General features: G+C 40.9%; 1 protein-coding gene and 1 pseudogene across 2 annotated transcripts in view; both read left to right on the top strand.

Moving 5' to 3' along the window:
* Window positions 1-19,622, top strand: part of DMGDH (dimethylglycine dehydrogenase) — a 55,283-nt gene that overhangs the window by 29,745 nt on the left and 5,916 nt on the right. For both annotated transcript variants that reach the window (XM_005858075.2, XM_005858076.2), the window contains 3 exons: window positions 284-441; window positions 4,572-4,631; window positions 18,899-19,033. In XM_005858075.2, coding sequence (XP_005858137.1) covers window positions 284-441; window positions 4,572-4,631; window positions 18,899-19,033 — 353 coding nt within the window. The remainder of the gene's footprint in view (window positions 1-283; window positions 442-4,571; window positions 4,632-18,898; window positions 19,034-19,622) is intronic.
* On the top strand, window positions 2,284-3,612 carry LOC106728286 (annotated as a pseudogene).

The following is a 19,622-nucleotide window of genomic DNA, read 5'->3' as shown; positions in this document are numbered from 1 at the left end:
AGCCGGTCAGGGGTCAAGATGAACTCCTCCTGCACTATAGTCTTTCTACGTCATGTGAAGAGGTGTCCTAGATACCGCCCTCTGTGTGAGAGACAGGATTGGGCATGAATTTTGCAGTAGGTTTTTGTTGCTTTTTTTCCTTATGAACTGTTCTTTTAAAACTCAGCAATGTCTATGTTGCATAAATGGCACCTCTCCATTTATTTATGTGTTTTAGCTAATGCATACTATTCCTTGTGACCATTGTTCTTACTCTGATGTGGCGCTTGTGGGTTTCTTTTAGGTGAGCTGGGTTGGGAGCTGTATCACAGACGAGAAGACTCTGTGGCACTGTATAACGCCATCATGGATGCAGGCCAGGAGGAGGGAATCGACAATTTTGGCACATATGCCATGAATGCCCTAAGACTGGAGAAAGCTTTCAGAGCCTGGGGGTCCGAGGTTTGAAATGCCAGCATCTTCATTAAAATATTGTTTATCGTATCTGATTTTTATATAAGGGCTAGTTTTATTTTTTTTTTCATTCTTTATTTTTACAAGGGCTAGTTTTAACTGCGTTAACATTGGCTCTGACTGTAAGAGAAGTTATGTATTATTAGGTAACTTTATTTAATTAGAGGAAGAGGTTTTTCTTTTCATTTTCCCAGTTGAAAGTTTAGTGTAATTATGATGTAATGTTTATTCTGCCTAATTCCTCCTCTTGGCAAGGAGCCCTGGACACTGTCTCTGACTGTGTGTGGAGCTGTAGCTGCTCTGAGGGAGCCTGCCTACCCCCCACAATAGGATGACCACCTTTTAAATTCTTCTTCCTCCTCCTCCTCTTCTTCCTCCTTCTCCTCCTCTGCCATGCTGCCCATTATCATTTTCTTCTTAGCCTATTCCCTTTGGGGAAATAACAACAAATGGATTTTTTTTCTGAGGAGCACAGTTGATGGTCTAGGACCGTGGTCGGCAAACTGCGGCTCGCGAGTCAAATGCGGCTCTTTGGCCCCTTGAGTGTGGCTCTTCCTAAGCCTTAGGAGTACCCTAATTAAGTTAATAACAATGTACCTACCTATATAGTTTCAGTTTAAAAAATTTAGCTCTCAAAAGAAATTTCAATCATTGTACTGTTGATATTTGGCTCTGTTGACTAATGAGTTTGCCGACCACTGCTCTAGGATGTGTTGTCTAGCCTACTTCTACCATTGATAATGGGAACTAAGGATTTCTATTTGTATCGTTACACACCATTTTCATATGCATCTTGTCATGTACCTTCTCAATTCTCCTGATTATTGATGATTCTTGGACAAGGGGTTGAGGCTCAGGGTATCTAAATTATCCCCATTCTGCACCCAATCACACTAAGAAACAGTAAGCAATGTTGACCAGGTTACATGAAGTGGCCAAACTATGGTTCAAACTCTTTTCTCCTATTTATCTCCAGCATGACAGGCTATCTCTGAACCCCTTAATTTTTTCAGATTCCTAGTTGTTTCCTTAGAAGACATTGAGGTTTTAGGCTTGAAAAGTGAGATAAGGAATAGCTGTAAAGGGTGTACATTAGAGAGGGGTCTCTTGGGTCTGAATTTATCCTCCAGCACACATGTGGCCTTGACTCTCCAGGGCCTCTGTTTTCTTTCCTATAAAATAGAGATAATCTTTCTCCTACAGAGTTACAGATATTAGTCTATAAAGTGCCTAGCATATAATAGAATGAATTCAACTGGAGAGCAAAGGGGGTTGGGAAGCCCAGGCAGGGCCCCCTGGGCAGTTAAACTATGGGCAGAAGCAAGTGGGCTTTGAGGTGGGGAGGGCAGCCTCCTGGAGCCACTGTAAGAAGGGCCCTGGGGCTGGTGGGCATTTTGCAGGAGAGATGTTCTATCAAGGGGTTCCCAGCCTACTACCAGGGCCTTAGATGAGGATGCAGCAGGGAGAGTCCCCACACTGCTCCCCAAGGGATGAAGCCACAGAAGCAGTCCTTGGAGTCCGGCATTTCTCCACCCTCCTGCCTTTTATATCTCCTGCCTTCTCTGGGAGCCATCCTCTTCTTAACAACTTTTCTCCATCCCAGGCCCCTGATTTCCCAGCAGTACCAGCACGCCCTCTAGTGGTATCAAGCAGTAAATATTATTCTGGGCTTTGTTTTAATCAACACCCCCCCACCCCTGCCCCAAAGAGAAATTCTAAAACTTTGAGCAGATAAAAAAATAATTAAAATTAATTAGAAAATATGAGACCACATTTTATATAATGTGAAACAAGCTTATGTTACTCATTTGATTTATGTTAGTGCTGATGTCATTTTTTCTTAAAAGTTTGCCTAATTTTTATGAGGTTTAAATAAGTTCTCTTGGAGCAAAAGAGACAAATACCAACAAAACAAACAAACAAGAACATTAACTTTAGGTTTAGTTGCAAGTAGCTGTGTTAGCTTTGACTGGAAGTATATTGTAATAATGCAACTGCATTAGAAAAGATTGTGACCCATCTCCATCCAGCCTGCAGGCTCCAGACCCAGCAGCCAGCCCTAGCGGCTCATCCTAGCAAGCAGTCACCACTTAGAGGAGACAGCGTAAGGAATTCATCTTATTACCAGTGGCATTTAAATATTTATGAGATTTAAAAATTGTAACTGCAGTTCTGATTCATGGGTCTTCAAAGAAAGCAGAGAACATAGGATCTACACAAGGGGCAGGTTGGGCAGATTTGAAGACAGCCTAAAACAGTAGCTGGAAAGATAATGATGAAGAAAACAGTTGGTTCCTGTTCTCACAGAACTTGAAGTTTAGTGAGGAAGAGAAAACCAAAGAAGCAAGGAACTGCTAAGTGTTAAGACCTGTTTGAGATGTGGTGGTGTCAGTAAGGCCTCAGTTTCCTGCCTTCAGCCGGTGCAATTTGGACAGCTGCTGCTTTCATACTCTCATACATGACTGCTGTCACTCTCCACAATGCTGCCCCTGTTCGCCTCATATCAGTGACACTGGCACAGTAGCTCCAGAACAATGCTTGTCTGTTAAATTTCACCACGCTTTTATGCGTTGCTACCATTTATGTTTATTATAAGCAAGTTCATGCTCTGAATTCCTAAGGGAAGTGTATCAACAAATTAAACAAGGCTGGCCTTGGACTGGGATTGCTGAGTTGTTAAGGACTTTCTGTTGTGGCAAATGTCCAGAAAACCACCTTTTTGTTTTTTGCTGTACGTGTGTGTAGCAGTGCTCCCTTTTGGTATGCGTTCTCTGTATATGTTTGTACAGACCATCCTTTCCTACCAAATGCAGCCGCAAATTCATGGCAAACAAGTATTCTGACTCAGACTACTGCTGGTCATCTGGAGCAAGTGCGCACAGCATGTTGATTTGCTCGTCACTTTTGTAGTGGCAGTTTGGGCTCAGATGTAGTACAGAAACTCCACTGGAACCTTGAGAACAAAGGTGATGTGCTTCATATGATCACTACTGCAGCAGAATGGTCTATGTCATTTTCCTTCTTTGGTTTTCTTCCTGACTATATCCCTGATTTTCAGAAAATTTACTGGTGGAAGCCAGTTTACATGGATTAACCCTCTATTACAGGGGTGGGGAACCTTTTTTCTTCCAGGGGCCATTTGGATATTTATAATATTATTCACAGGCCATACAAAATTATCAGCTTAAAAATTAGCCTGCTATCAAACACTTAATTAACTCACTCCTAACACCTTGGCAGGGCCAAACCAAATGATTTCATAGGCCTTATACAGCCTATGGGCCAGATATTCCCCAGTCCTGCTCTGTATATACATTGCTCCGTGTCCTGTTAACAATGAATGAACACATCTACTTTCTGGAAGTATATGATGAAAGGATAAAATAGTCCTGTGATGATTATGATTCTCAGGGATTGAGAAAATATTCATAAGTTATTTCTTCTGCTCTGAAATTTTCAACCAATTAGTCAAGGCTGACAGTGACATTGATGGGTCCTGATAACCAAGAAACCTGAATTAAGTCATTTTATGAATTATTTTAAAGGATATCTTTAAGAGGATCAGGTGAAACATTTATGCCTATACTCCTTTTTAATCCCAGAAAATAAAACCAAAGGACTATAAAAAAAAAAAAGATTGCGAGTCCACATCTGCTTTTTCCTTTTCTCTTCTCCTGAATTCCATAGAAATAATTTCCCTACCATCTGCTTTCCCCTCTACTTATCCTGAATCCTCACTAATTGTAAGATAAGCAAGTTACTTCATAACTTTTCAAAACCTAATTATGCAAAATTATTACATAAAAGTATATGAAAGTCTTGTTTCTGGAAGGAACATCATGTTGTGGTATCCCTCAGCTATTTATTATAATAAAAGTCATGGAAACAAACTGTGAATTTTACTTTGCTATTGAAATATCTGAAAGGCTACATTTGAATCTTAGATTTTAAAGATCACTTTAAAGACCAGTAAATAATTATCATTTTTCAGAATTTATATTTAAAATAAAGAAGTATTCTCTTTCAAAAAAAAAATGACACGAAAACAAACAAAACCATGAAAGTTACTGAAATTATTTGCACTCGTCTAAGGTTTAAAATGTGTGCTTCCCTTTTAGATGAACTGTGATACAAATCCCTTGGAAGCTGGATTGGAATATTTTGTAAAGCTAAATAAGGTATGTTTACATTCCAAAGTGCACTTGAGGTAAATCTTAAAATTATGCTGTTTCATGGCAGAACCTTGCTTTAAAATTTAACCAAGTGTGATTATAGGACAAATGAGTTGAACAGAAATGCTAAGCATTGCTCAAGTGCGTCATATGAAGCTTTCTCAAAATGTGATGTCAGGCCAAACTATTGCAGTGTGCTTGTAGAGGTAAGATAGCTGAATCCAGAACTTCAAAGGCCAGATCTACATTCTAAGATAAAATTAGTCAGGATCAGATGTCAGCAGACATCCTTGAAAAACGTAGAGCCGTGCGCAGCCACACATCAGCACCCAAACATGCTGATGAATGGGCTCTGCCTGGTGCTCACAGCACCAAGCAACCTCGCCTCAGCACATCTGTCCATCTGCTTTTCCGCATCTTTGTATGTAACTGCAACATCTGAACATAAGCCAATGACACATTTCAAATGTGTTCAGCATAAAATAGGTATTTACTGAGAAGCCAATACAGGCCCAAAGAAGCATAACTGATACTGACATTCTAAAGGGAACTCCTATATCAGTGGTTTTCAAAGTGCAGTTAGCAGACAGAACACATCAGCAGCATCTGGGAGCTGGTGAGAAAGGCAATCACTTGGGTTCCATACCAGACCTACTAAATCAGAATCTCTGCGGCTCAGGCCAAGAAATCTGTTTTACCAAACTGCAGGGGGTTCTGGTGCACCTACAGTTTGAGAAGCATCACCATACTTAATTATTGTGGAAAAACATATTGAGGCCAATTTATTACAGCTTAGCTTAGCTATATAAGCCCTATAAGTATTTGTATGAGGTTATCCCATTGTTTGGATGGAATGTTGTGTCCCTCCATAATTTGTGTGTTAAAGCCCTTAATCCCCATAATGCAGCGGTTCTCAACCTGTGGGTCGCGACCCCTCTGGCGGTGGAACGACCCTTTCACAGGGGTTGCCTAAGACCATCCTACATATCAGATATTTACATTATGATTCATAACAGTAGCAACATTACAGTTATGAAGTAGCAATGAAAATAATTTCATGGTTGGGTCACAACATGAGGAACTGTATTTAAACGGCCAGAAGGTTGAGAACCACTGCCATAATGCTATTTGGAGGTGGGGCCCTTGTGAGGTCATTAGGTTTAGGAGATCCTGAGGTGGGGCCCCCATGTTGGAATTCATGTTCTTATAAGAGAAAGAGAGACTGGAAGCTCCCTCTCTGTACATGTAAGGACACAGTGAGAAGGTCAGGGAGAGGACACTACAGGGGGACTGGATTGACCAGCACCTGGATCTTCCCAGCCTCCAGAACTGTGAAAGAAATTCCTGTTGCTGAAGCCACCCAGTCTGTGGGACTTTGTTGTAGCAGCTTAAGCTGATTCACACAGCCTTTGAGCAGTGTTTTGGTCACTCTGAGAACTCGATAGAGTTGCAGTTAGTCTGTAGGTTGGAACAGCAGCTGCTGCTGTTTGGGATACTTGTGAGAATTCCAATTACAAGCTGTTCTGCCTTAGGTGATAATAAGCTAAAGTAAAGGCTATTCCCCATCCTGTGGAAATATGTGAGCACATGCATATGAATCAGGCTAAGGAACTTCTTTTAAAAAATCTTTATTGTTGAGATTATTATAGATGTTCCTCTTTTTCCTCCTCTTTGCCCCCCTCTACCTGGTTCCCACCCCACCCCAGGCCTTTGCCACCCTATTATCTGTGTCCATAGGTAATGCATATATACATATAAGATCTTGTTGAGTCTCTTCCTGCCCCCTCACCCCCCTTCCCTCTGAGAATCATCAGTCTGTTCCATTTCCATGCCTCTGATTCTATTTTATTCACCAGTTTATTCTGTTCATTAGATTTCTTATTTGTTTATTTTGATTTTTAGATTCAGTTGTTGATAGGTATGTATTTGTTGCCATTTTGTTGTTCATATTTTTTATCTTCTTCTTCTTCTTCCTCTTCTTAAAGAATACCCTTCAACATTTCATATAATACTGGTTTGGTGGTGATGAACTCCTTTAGCTTTTTCTTGTCTGTTAAGCTCTCTCTCTGACATTCAATTCTAAATGATAGCTTTGCTGGGTGAAGTAATCTTGGTTGTAGATCTTTGCTATTCATCACCTTGAATATTTCTTGCCACTCCCTTCTGCCCTGCATAGTTTCTGTTGAGAAATCAGCTGACAGTCATATGGGCATTCCCTTGTAGGTAACTAACTGCTTTCTCTTGCTGCTTTTAAGATTCTCTCTTTGTCTTTAGCCCTTAGCATTTTAATTATGATGTGTCTTGGTGTGGTCCTCTTTGAGTTCCTTTTGTGTGGGACTCTCTCTACTTCCTGGACTTGTAAGTCTATTTCTTTTACCAGATAGGGGAAGTTTTCTGTCATTATTTCTTCAAACAGGTCCTCAATATCTCTCTCTCTCTCCTCCTCTGGCACCCCCATAATGCAAATGTTGGTATGCTTGAAGTTGTCTCAGGGGCTCCTTATAACATCCTCACATTTTTGGATTTTTTCTTTTTGCTCTTCTGGTTGGGTGTTTTTTGCTTCCTCATATTTCAAATCCTTGATTTGATTCTCAGAATCCTCCACTCCACTGTTGAATCCCTGTATATTATTTCAGTCAGTGTATGCTTAATTTATAACTGGTCCTTTTACATTTTTTTTGGAGGTCTCTAGAATAGCGGCTCTCAACCTGTAGGTTGCGACCCCTTTGGGGGTCGAACGCCCCTTTCACAGGGGTCGCCTAAATACATCCTGCATATCAGATATTTACATTATGATTCATAACAGTAGCAAAATTACAGTTATGAAGTAGCAACGAAAATAATTTTATGGTTGGGGATCACCACAACATGAGGAACTATATTAAAGGGTCGCGGCATTAGAAAGGTTGAGAACCACTGCTCTAGAAGATCCCTGAGTAACCTTATAACCATGGTTTTGAACTCTATATCCAGTAGTCTGCTCTCTTCCATTTCTTTCATTTGCGACATGCCTCCCTGTCTCTGCATTTTGGCTGCTTCCCTGTGTTTGTTTCTAGTATTGAATAGAGCTGCTATGTCTCCTTGAGTTGATAGAGTGGCCTTATGTAGTAGGTGTTCTGTAGGGCCCAGTGGTTCAGCCTCCCCAGTCACCTGAGCTGGGAGCTCTAGGTGCACCCCTTTGTGTGCTGTGTTCACAGTCTTGTTGTAGTTGAGACTTGATTGCTGTTGGTGTCACTGGGAGGAATTGACCTCTAGGCCAATTGGCTGTGGGGACAGCTGCCACTACAGTGGGAGAGCTGTTTCTCCCCTTTGCCCCCCTCCACCCTATGGACTTGCTTCAGTGGGGCTTTGGTGCTCACTGAGTCTGCCCCTTGAGTGTGTTGCTTGTGGATGTGAAGAGTTGTAATCTGGTATGGTCTGACACTGACCACTGAGTACACTGGCTCTTGGGTCTCCAGGTAGGTGCAAAGTCAGCCACTCCCTGGGGCCATCCAGCAGGAGCTACAGAGAGATCTTCAGATTCCTCCTTTTTGTATCAGGTTTGGAAGTATCCAGATGAGGCCCAGAAATAAAGCAAGGCAGGCTGGTGCTGGTGCCAGGTCTTGGGCCTTTTATTGATAAGTTTGGGGCTCCCTGACCCAGTTGCAGCTTGTTTGAGAGATTTTATCCTGAGCAAGGAAAGGCCATTCATATGTAAAAGCTGCTGCACACAGCTTGGATGAGGTTGTAAATTGGATGAGGCTGGGTCTTAGGAAATCACCAGGGCGGAGCAAACAGAAATGGCTGCCAATCAGTCCTGCAATGGGGGAGGTCCCAGCATAGGAACAATGATCCCTGCATCTGAGAGAAAGCCCCCCCACATTCCCCAGAGTTCCTGCCCCAATGCCAGACAATCCAGTTCCTCCTCATGTGCATCTGTGTTCCCCAAAGCCTTGCCCTGGTGCTAGAGCTCAGAGGAGGCAGGACCTGGTAAGTTCAGTTCATAGTGCGGGCCTTTTAAGAGGAACAGCTGGTTCTCTAGCAGCCTCTGTGTCACTGAGCCCCAATCTGCACTAGTTTTTCAGCCTGTAGTTCTTACTGCCTGTAGAGACTTCTTTTCCCAGCTCTTGGACCCTGGGCTGGGGGTCTGGTGTGGGGCTGGGATCCCTTGCTCCTCTGGGCAGCCTCCACAGAGATAATCTCCCTTCTGATTAAAAAAGCAGCACACGTGGGTGCTGGATCAGTTCGTTCGAGCCTCTGCACCTCCTACCAGTCTGAGTGTGCTTCCTTCTTTACTTTTCTAGTTGTAGGAATTCCATTCAGCCAGCTTTCCAGCAGTTATGGATGATGGTTGTTCTGTATTTTAGTTGTAATTTTGATGTGGTTGTGGGAGGCGGCAAGTACAGATGTGTACTTATGCCACCATCTTCCAAGATCCAAGCCTAAGGAACTTTTTAATGCCCTGAATCAGTTCCCCATTCTGAGCTAAGATATTAACATAAACATGTATATTTACAGTGTTAGATTTTAGGAAAAAGAGCCTCCTCCTAACGGATTTTAAAGGGACTCTCTTTCTGTGCATATTCCCCTTGATTTTTATTTTTATGACGTACCATCTGCCTCCAGACCAGAGAAAGCAGGTGTTTGGAATTTAAGCAGACCTTAGCAGCAGATTGCTCCTCTGCTCACAGAATTTAAAATAATAATAAAAATGGCCTGGCTCTTGAAAGCACTAAAGTTCCGTTGTTGGTCACCATTAGATAAACAGATCACTCTCTCTTTTACTTCAGTGTTTGGGTATTATTGTTTGGGAATAAGGCACAGATAAATTATCTCTTCGTATTGAAAATGGGTTTTTAGAAATCCCTTTATGGTTATAAGCAGGTGTGGATTGCATATTTATTAGTTCCTCTAAAATTATTTCAATAACCAAAGCCCAGCTCAGAACTAAGTTAGTTTAACAGTTAATGATTTTGGTGTACGGTGTGTTTTTATGATTTCTGAATTGTTGCTGCTGTTCTGGTGTCACAAAGGTCTTTTCTGATGCTCTCATTGGGTGACAGTCCATGCAGCACAAGGACCTGGACCGCGCTGAGCCCGTCTTCTTCCATTATGTTGACTCAGGTGGTCAGTGGGTATCACCCTGACCATACTGATGTTTGCTCATTTCTAAACAGATGAATAGGTTGAATCAACTTTGTTTAGATCCTACATACTTGATTTTATTGCTGTTTACTTTATTGCATTTCACAGATGTTGTGGTTTTGGGGTTTTGTTTGTTTGTTTTTACACATGGAAGGCAAGGTCTCGATACTTGAGTATTGCAGTAGAGCAAGTTGTAATCTTTCCGCTGGTACAGAGTCTTGCCTTCCATGTGTAAAAACACAATATCAATGAAGCACAATATAGCAAACAGCAATAAAACCAGGTATGCCTCCCTGGAGAATTCCCTGCTTGGCCCTTAAGCATTTACACAAGGACCGTATAAGCCATAATAATGAGAAAAATGTAGAGATGTCCCAGTGGGAGGGCCTCTGAAGATCCTTCAGTCCCACTTCCTTATTTGAGGACGAGGACACTAAAGCCAGAGAGGCAAAGAGAACTACGTGCTGTCAGTAGGGTCAGCCCAGGTTGAGCTCTGACCTCACTGTTGTGCTTTCTCACCCATCACTTTTCCCAGCAAGGTCCTTTCCCATAAAGACTGTATCAGCCTTGCATAACTGCCCAGGAATTCCTTTTTCTGGGAACATATATCATAGAATTTGCATGAACTACACTTCATTAATTAAAGCCCCCATAGTCATGGTTTTGTTATAACAAATTCTGTGTTTTATGGTAGGATCAGAATAGCTGCTTTGCCCATTTTAAGAAGGAAAATAGGTGACTGAGGAGATGGATCATTAGGCTTCATTAGAGTGAACTGAATTCTTGTCAAATTAGTACAAAGGTAGGGAAAGAAAAATGGAATATGGAAGAAATCTTGGATGGCCAAGGAAGATGGTGTGATGGTACTTGCCTTCCATCCTTCTTAGAGTTGTTTGAGCTTCAGTTCCCCCATGGCATTGGCTTAACTGAAGTAGGTAAACATGTGCACACAATTCATTCATCTGGCCAACATTTACTATTAAGTTTCATTTATTAAACCCCTTGCTAGGCCACAGGTCTAAAAGTTACAGCTATAACTCCTGGGTGCTCTCAGATCTTGTGAAGCTTGAAACACATGGTGTTTCAGGAACTAATGCTGTAGGAAACATTCTTAACATTAATTGTGAAAATACGGTATGGCCTGCAGGAGTTCAGCTGAGCAAAACAGTGCCATCTTGTGGAGAGTGAGCACAGGGCCTGGGAAGGAAGCGTTAACCAGAACTGTGATGCAGGTGAAAATAAAGAATGCTTGTATGTACTTTTAAATCTCCTCAGCTAAAACCCCTGTAGCTGAAACAACTCATACTATTGTTCTTACTGGTATTGGAATTTGTTCCAAAGGAAGTTACTTTAGGGGGAAAAAGGTGTGTGTGTGTGTGTGTGTGTGTGTGTGTGTGTGTGTGTGTGTGTGTGTTTTAACTTGGAAATGAAAAAATGCATTCATCAAGAGCAAATGCATTCATCAGCCGCCTTAAAGGGGAGTCATATGTATTCTTGGAATTTTCCTTTTGGAATTACTGAATCTTTGTCCATTTCCAGAGAACCTCAGCCAAGAGTCACAGAGAATCAAGTACTAAGTGTAACGTGTTTAAGCAGATCAGAATATTTTTTCTATAAAATCCCCCACCCCCTTCTTTCTCTCCCTGTCTTCTCCTGTCTTGGGTTTCTAACCAGAGAAATGGAATGAAATGTAATATATATTAATCACAAGTTAGAAGACAATGTTGATTCTAGAAAATGCAGGGTCTCTCTTTGTAGAAAAATTATTTAAAGCATAACTATTCATGAAGCAAAATAAAACAAAAACCAATGTAGTAGCAAAGAGCTTATCACCAGCCCTACTACATTCCTAAGTATTCAATAAATATTAGCACTTTAAAAAACATCAAAGTGGAAATAAATCATGTTGACAGACAACAGGTTAGAAAGAAATTTTTAATATGCTATAGTGGTAAAAGTACCCAACTATGTTGGGGGATATTTTAGGTAAGTAGTAGTAGGAATTGAGGAGGCAGAAAATTTTCAGTGCCTCTCAGTCTTGACTGTGTATTAGAATCATTGGGAGTATGATTCTTTTAAATCATATGATGATTTTTTTCCTACTTGCAAACTATATTTGCCACCGTCTCCCCCAGTAAATGGAATTATATTGTAATGATATTGCAAAGAGGCTACCAGCATTCTGCACACTATGTTCATCAGAGCATTCTTTTATTTTTGTTTTTATTTTTAAAATTAGTTTGCTTAAACCCTTCACCTTTTTCACCTAGTCCTCCAGTTTCCCACCCCTCTGACAGCAGTCAGTCTGTTCTCTGTATCTATGAGTCTGTTTCTATTTTTTTGTTAGTTTATTTTGTTCATTAGATTCTACATATAAATGACATCATATGGTACTTGTGTTTCTCTGACTGGCTTATTTCACTTAGCATTATGCTTTCCAGGTCCACCTATGTTGTCGTAAAGGGTAAGATTTCCTTTTTTTTTTTTTATGGATGAGTAGTATTCCAGCTTTTTTATCCACTCATCTATTGATGGCACTAGGTCTGCTTCCAAATCTTGGCTATTGTAAATAGTGGTACAGTGAACATAGGGGTGCAAATATTCTTTCTAATTAGTGTTTTGGGTTTCTTCAAGTACATTGCCAGAAGTGGAATTGCTGGGTCATAAGGCAGTTCCATTTTTAATTTTTTGAGGAAACTCCATACTGCTTCCCACAGTGGCTGCACCAGGCTGCATTCCCACCAGCTGGGCACGAGGGTTTCCTTTTCTCCACATCCTTGCCAACATTTGTTGTTTGTTGATTCATTGATGATAGCCATCTGACAGGTATGAGGTGATATTTCATTGTCATTTTAATTTGCATTTCTCTGATGATTAGTGACATTAAGCATCTTTTCATATGTCTATTGGCCATTGGTATGTCCTCTTTGGAGAAGTGTCTATTCAAGCCCTTTCCCCATTTTTTAATTGGATTGTCTGTTTTGTTTGTTTTTTTGGTGTTGATTTTTATAAGTTCTTTATAAATTTTGGATATTAACCCCTTATCAGATGTATCATTGGTGAGCATGTTCTTCCATTCAGTGGGCTGTCTTTTCATTTTGTTAATGGTTTCCTTTGCTGTGAAAAAACTTTTTAGTTAGGTGTTTATTTTGTTTGTTTGTTTCCCTTGCCCTAGGCCAGTGATGGTGAACCTATGATACGCATGTCAGAGGTGACACGCGAACTCATTTTTTTGGTTGATTTTTCTTTGTTAAGTGGCATTTAAATATATAAAATAAATATAAAAAAATAAATATCAAAAATATAAGTCTTTGTTTTACTATGGTTGCAAATATCAAAAAATTTCTATATGTGACACGGCACCAGAGTTAAGTTAGGGTTTTTCAAAATGCTGACACGCCGAGCTCAAAAGGTTCACCATCACTGCCCTAGGCGATAAATCAGAAAAAATATTGCTACGAGAAAGGTCAGAGATTTACTGCTATGTTTTCTTCCAGAATTTTTATGGTTTTGAGTCTAACATTTAAGTCTTTAATCCATTTTGAGTTTATTCTTGTATATGGTGTAAGAAGATGGTCTAGCTTTTTTTTTTTTGCATGTATCTATCTAATTGTTTTCCAACACCTTTTGTTTAATAGATTACCTTTATCCCATTATATGTTCTTGCCTCTTTTGTCAAATTCAAAGGACATAAAATAGCTAAAACAATTATGAAAAACAAAGTTTCAGGCCCTAACCCGTTTGGCTCAGTGGATAGAACATCGGCCTGTGGACTGAAAGGTCCCAGGTTCGATTCCTGTCAAGGGCATGTACCTTGGTTGCGGGCACATCCCCAGTAGGAGGTGTGCAGGAGGCAGCTGATCGATGTTTCTCTCTCATCGATTCTAACTCTCTATCCCTCTCCATTCCTCTCTGTAAAAAATCAATAAAAATATATTTTAAAAAAAAACCAAAAAAACAAAGTTTCAGGACTATCACTAAACCTGATTTAAGCTACAGTAATTAAGATGGTATGGTATTAGTATCAAGAAAGAAAAATACAGCCCTGGCCGGTTTGGCTCACTGGATAGAGCATCGGCCTGGGGACTGAAGAGTCCCAGGTTTGATTCCGGTCAAGGGCATGTACCTTGGTTGCAGGCACATTCCCAGTAGGGGGTGTGCAGGAGGCAGCTGATTGATGTTTCTAACTCTCTATCCCTCTCCCTTCCTCTTTGTAAAAAAAATCAATAAAATATATTTTAAAAAAAAGAAAAAAGAAAGAAAGACAAATACAGGCCCGGCTGGTGTTGCTCAGTGGTTTACCCTCAACTTATCTACCAGGAGGTCATGGTTCGATTCCTGGTGAGGGCACATGCCCTGATTTTGGGCTCCATCCCCAATAGGGGGCGTGCAGGAGGCACCTGGTCACTGATTTTCTCTCATCATTGATGTTTCTAGCTCTCTCTCCCTTTCCCTTCTTCTCTGAAATCAATAAAATATATATTTTAAAAAAATTATTAAATTAAAAAGATAAGCCAAAGCTATTTTTAAGCTATAGTCTCAGTGCCCTAGAAATTTATGTTTCACAAAGACTTGAATAGCTATTTATATAATTAATTTGGCAGTGACTCATTAAAGAAATGTATTTCTGTTCTCGGGTCATCTTGAAAGCACCAGTTTCAATCACAGCACTTACTTTCAGACATATTTTCCTCTCTCACTCATAATTAATAATTTCCTTTGGAGGAAAGCCCCGTAAAATGAAAATGAAATGCCATTGCCCTACTTTAAATCTTCCCATTGGGCACCAGGTTAGCTTGGGAGGGAGACTTGTCTCGAGAGGCAGGTGTCCCTTCTTCTCTGTGTTATAAGTGTGTGTTCCTCATATTTAATTAGATTTCTCTTGTTTATTACAGTATTGTTTTCATCCATGTCTGAGAATAATATTGCTGACAAGATCACTTCCTTATTCAGGGATATGTAGATGTAGATGTCAAATTTCATTAGTATTAACCTTCAGGGTATTTTCAAATCCTTTTATGTAGTACAAAAATATTGTGTAGTGAATATATTTCAAAATAGGTTTGGGCTACCTAGGAATAATTTAACAGAAATATTCTTTTGAGTATTTATATCAGCTGTGTCTGCCTATGATAGTCTCCAGGTACGGTCATTAATAAAATATCTACCTATATAAAAGCCTAAGTAACTGTCGCAACCGAACAGATGACTGAACAGGCTGCGTGGGGCGACCAGGCCAGCAGGGGGTTAGTGAGGGCTGACCAAACGACTGAGCAGCAGGCTATGTGGGGCAACCAGGCTGGCAGGGGGGGAAGTTAGGGGTGACCAGGCGCAGGTGAGCAGTTAGGAGCCAGTGGTCCCGGATTGTGAGAGGGATATTCCAGAGGGATTGGGCCTAAACCAGCAGTCGGAACTCCCCCGAGGGGTCCCAGATTGGAGAGGGTGCAGGTTGTGCTGAGGGGACTTCTTCTCCTCCCCCACCCCGTGCACAAATTTCATGCATCAGGCCTCTAGTATATGGATGAAATCTAAAGGTGCTGAGTTATGTTGCCATGTAACTGAGCGTTAACTTTGCTGGGCCTTTCTCTCCCATAAACTGGGGTAAAACTGTCTTTCTCATAGGAACATCATGAGGATTAAATGATCTCGTGAATGTACAACCCTCAGTGTACAACTAGCACAGTGTCTAGCACATAGCAAGTGCTTAATAAATTGTAACTATTATTATTTCTTTTTTACTGCTTATTACTTCAATTTTTCTCTTCTAAAATGAGTATTCTGGGGTTGTCTCCCCTTTTCCTATTTTTTGTGATTAGTTGATACCTTATGTCCCTGCTCAGACTTGGGTAAAATTATGAATTTGGCAAAAATTGAGTTACACTCCCCTTCCAGTGCATCTCATTCCCTTCAACCCCTTAGCACCTGCCCCAACAGCTCTCATCCAGCACCCCCAAAAGGACCCATTTCTGAAAGCTCTGGTTTTGGCCAACTTTCTCACAGCCCCCCGACCCCCCCTGCCAAAGGTGTAGCAGATATTGGCTTAAAGTGGCAGCATGGAGGCCCTCATAGTAGATGAAAATAATAGAGCTGGGACTTTTGACAGCTTCATTCTTAACCAGTTTGTTGATTTCTTTGGCCACGTTCATTTACTTAGACCCCAAATCCACCATCTATGGGTTCTTGTGAAGATCAAATTATAATGTAAGTGCAAGGACTTTTAGGAAAGGCTATGCAGATAATAGCCATTATGAAATCTCATCTTTAACAATTCAGTTCAAACTACTTCTTCTAAAAAATTGTTGCTGATAGAATGCTACCACAGCCCCACTCTCCCACCCCAGAACTGATCATACTCTTTAAATATATATATATAATTTTAATTGATTTCAGAGAGGAAGGGTGAGAGAGATAGAAACATCAATGATGAGAGAGAATCATTGATTGGCTGCCTCCTGCACACCCCACACTGGGGATTAAATCACAACCTGAGCATGTGCCCCGACTGGGAATCTAACGGTGACCTCCTGGTTCACAGGTCAATGCTCAACCACTGAGCCATGCCGGCCGGGCGATCACACTTTCCTGAGCCCCCATTGTACAGACCCCTATCATAGCATCTGCTTGTTTGCATTTCTGCCTTCACACATTAGACATTCTTGTCTTAAATTTATAAAATGCTGTGATTTTTACACTCCCACTGAACAAACAGAACCAGCATTGAGTCTTGTTTCAAACTGGTGTAGCTGATTTGTATGCTATAATGTATCCTATTCTACCATGTTTCCCGTAATCTCAAACTGTTCTCCTTTCCTCTGATGTATTGAAACAAAAACGGGGGAGCATCAGTAACTGTCAACAGTAAAGATAAATTTTTCAAAAACTGAGGAGACACAGATCATTTCAAGACCTGGCCTGTTACGATGTGGAGGGAAGAGGTCACATCTTAGCAGGGCCTCCCAGAAATTATGAGACCATGTTCTACTTAGCTCCAAATACCCCGTGCCTGACACAGTGTATGAAACATAGCAGGGCAATAATAACAGTTGAATAAATAATTAAAAGAAAATTATTTACTGGGGACTCAGGAAGACCCCAAACTTTTAAGATCTAAGTGAATCTCTAACAGTAAAGATTCAGATTTCATAACAGGAGACAAAGAAACAACAACAATTCTCCCCCTCCTCCTCCTCCTCCTCCTTCTCCTCCTCCATCTCCTGGCACTCCATAAATCATATTATGTAGTGTGCATTAGCCTCTCTTATTATTGTAAGAGCTTTTCCACACAAAGTGTGAGGCCATACAGGAACTCTAAAAAGCACACCTTGTCATGTAAGTCTTCTTTGAAAAAGATAGAAAAAACGTGTTGCTGTTGTTATTGAGTTCTTTCTGTGTTTAGATATCCAAGTTTGAACTATAATGAACATTGGTTTGTTATGACTTTAATCATAAATTTTTCCTACACATGAATTCAAACGAATCAAGCTCTTCCTATGGGTTTGTTTTGTTTTCCCCTAGCAGTCCTGTCTTAAATAACATGGGGTCTAGTCTTCTTTGAAATTTTCTCTGGTTTCATAATGCAGCTTTATGATTGGTTCTCACCATCTGGATCACACTGGGAAAGGGGAAAGAACTGGGCTTTCATTTTGCAATTATTTTAACCTTGGCCAATGTAAACTTTCTCCAGCTTCCAGTGCAGGTCAGCAATTTAAAGTTGCAATATCCATAGAAATCATATCTTGTTGTCCTGTCCTAGAAGTTCTGAGTTAGTACAGGGCGGAACTGGAGTCTCAGGCAGAGTGTGTGCGGACCCTGCCACCGCTTAATTGAGAGGTTAAGGGGACTTACTCCACCCAACCCAAAATGGTGGGTGTGCAGGAAGAGCTGCATAAATCCTAAATGTTGGATTTAGGATTTATACAGCTCTCTTAAAAATCTTAAATTTAAGAGTGCAGAGGACATTTTTGGCATGAAATGTTGTTTCCTCTCTTCTTTGGCCAATGAAAAAATTTAAGTTGTTGTTCCCTGCCTTTTCTTTTGAGAGTAGTTAGTCTGTATATGAGAATTGTTTTTGAGAATTTCATTTTCCACATTGTAACTCTAATTAAATCTCATCCATAGAGATGTGATTTGTATTTCACAAATTCCCCTTTTCCCCATAAGATAGGAGATGCTTGTTTGAGCACATTTAATGTGGACTCTTCACCCCAGCGTTCCATCCTTTGCACTCTTCCTGCTCTTAGTCCCTGACTGGTTTCTCACACTTACCTGGCATTCTGGTTGGATAGAATTGTATCTCCTTTATTTGCTAAGTGTCTCCACTGAGGAGTCATTGCTCACCTGTTTGTTGTAAGGTGTTATTAATAGATGTAAAAGTCCTGAAGTCTGCATGATTTCTACTCTTTTTTTTTTCACATATAAGATTGGATTCAAGGTTATCCCTGGAACAATGTCACTCTCACTCACTCGCCTTGCATTGGGAATAACCCTGAGTGTGCCCAGAGGGATGTGTCAGGAATAGGAATGTCATCTGTCATGTGTTGCATGGAAGGAGAAACAAAAGGTGGAAAAGCTCAATGTTAGAGAATAAGCTCTTTGATCAAAATGTCTGTGTCTAATTTTGTGTCTGACAAATTTCCAAGATGAGTTAATGAGTACAACCCAATAGGTTAATACGTTCCCCAGACCATTATTCCAAAGAAGGAGAAGACGTGAGGCATTTTGCGGTTGTTTTTGGCATCACATTTCAAAAAGTGAATTTCCTTCTTGTAAAAGGCTTACTGCACGTAGAAACTGAGGAGGGCTTTGCTCGTTGCCGGCCAGGACCACCATCCAGAGCCATTAGGTACAAGGGTCACTCTCATAACCCACCATCGCAATATCACACCTTATGTTTTTCTGCCTAGTGTGGTTCTGGTAAAATTGTTATCACAAGTTAGTACCCTTAAGTCTAACTTATTCAGAAGGAATAGGTGGCTGATATTGTCATTTGAGGACTAAGAAATATTTGTCTAGACATCTGATCCAATCTGTATTTTTATTGAATGTGTAATTGGTGAGAAAATAGCAAAGACAAATTTAAATGCTTGCATCTCTAACCTTGTCACAGCGTCTGAGCATTCATTCATCATCATTATCTTGGGTTTCTGCAGCCAGCAGACTTCATAGGAAAGCAAGCACTGAAACAGATTAAAGCCGAGGGGCTGAAACGGAGACTGGTCTGCCTCACCTTGGCCACGGACGATGTGGATCCGGAGGGAAATGAAAGCATCTGGCACAAGGGCAAGGTGAGTGCTGAGGCCCTCGATGCAGGGGCCATGTGGCTTTTCTACAAGGGAAACTCTCCTTGTCTGTTTCCTTTTAGAGCTTTTGCTCTTTATTTATCTCTCCGAGAGACGACACACTTGATTTCTCAGCTGACATTCGAGAAACAAATCAATTAACTAAAAGAAAAACAAAATGCTACGCATTTTTGAAAACATAAAATTCATATGATTTGATTAAAGAAAATAAACCCAAGAACGTGAAGTACATTACACAATGAGGAAGGTATGTTTAGAGGGTAAAGTCATCTACTTGTTTGCCACATCCCTATTTGTGAATGCAAGAGATAAATCCTACATAATAAAAGCCTAATACGCTAAGTGTCCGGTCGTCCGGTTGGCTGTTCAACCAATCAAAGCATAATATGCTAATGATATGCTAAGGCCGCTCAACCAGTTGCTATGACGTGCACTGACCACCAGGGGGCAGATGCTCCAGCTGGTAGGTTAGCTTGCTGCTGGGGTCCGGCCAATCAGGACTGAGGGAGACAGGCCGGACACACCCTGGAGCCCTCCCTCGGTCCCTCCCTGGCTGGCCACCCTCCTGTGACCC

This window comes from Myotis brandtii, unplaced genomic scaffold, assembly GCF_000412655.1.
Source record: "Myotis brandtii unplaced genomic scaffold, ASM41265v1 scaffold115, whole genome shotgun sequence".
Classification (NCBI taxonomy): domain Eukaryota; kingdom Metazoa; phylum Chordata; class Mammalia; order Chiroptera; family Vespertilionidae; genus Myotis; species Myotis brandtii.
This window is presented reverse-complemented; position numbering and strand designations above follow the sequence as displayed.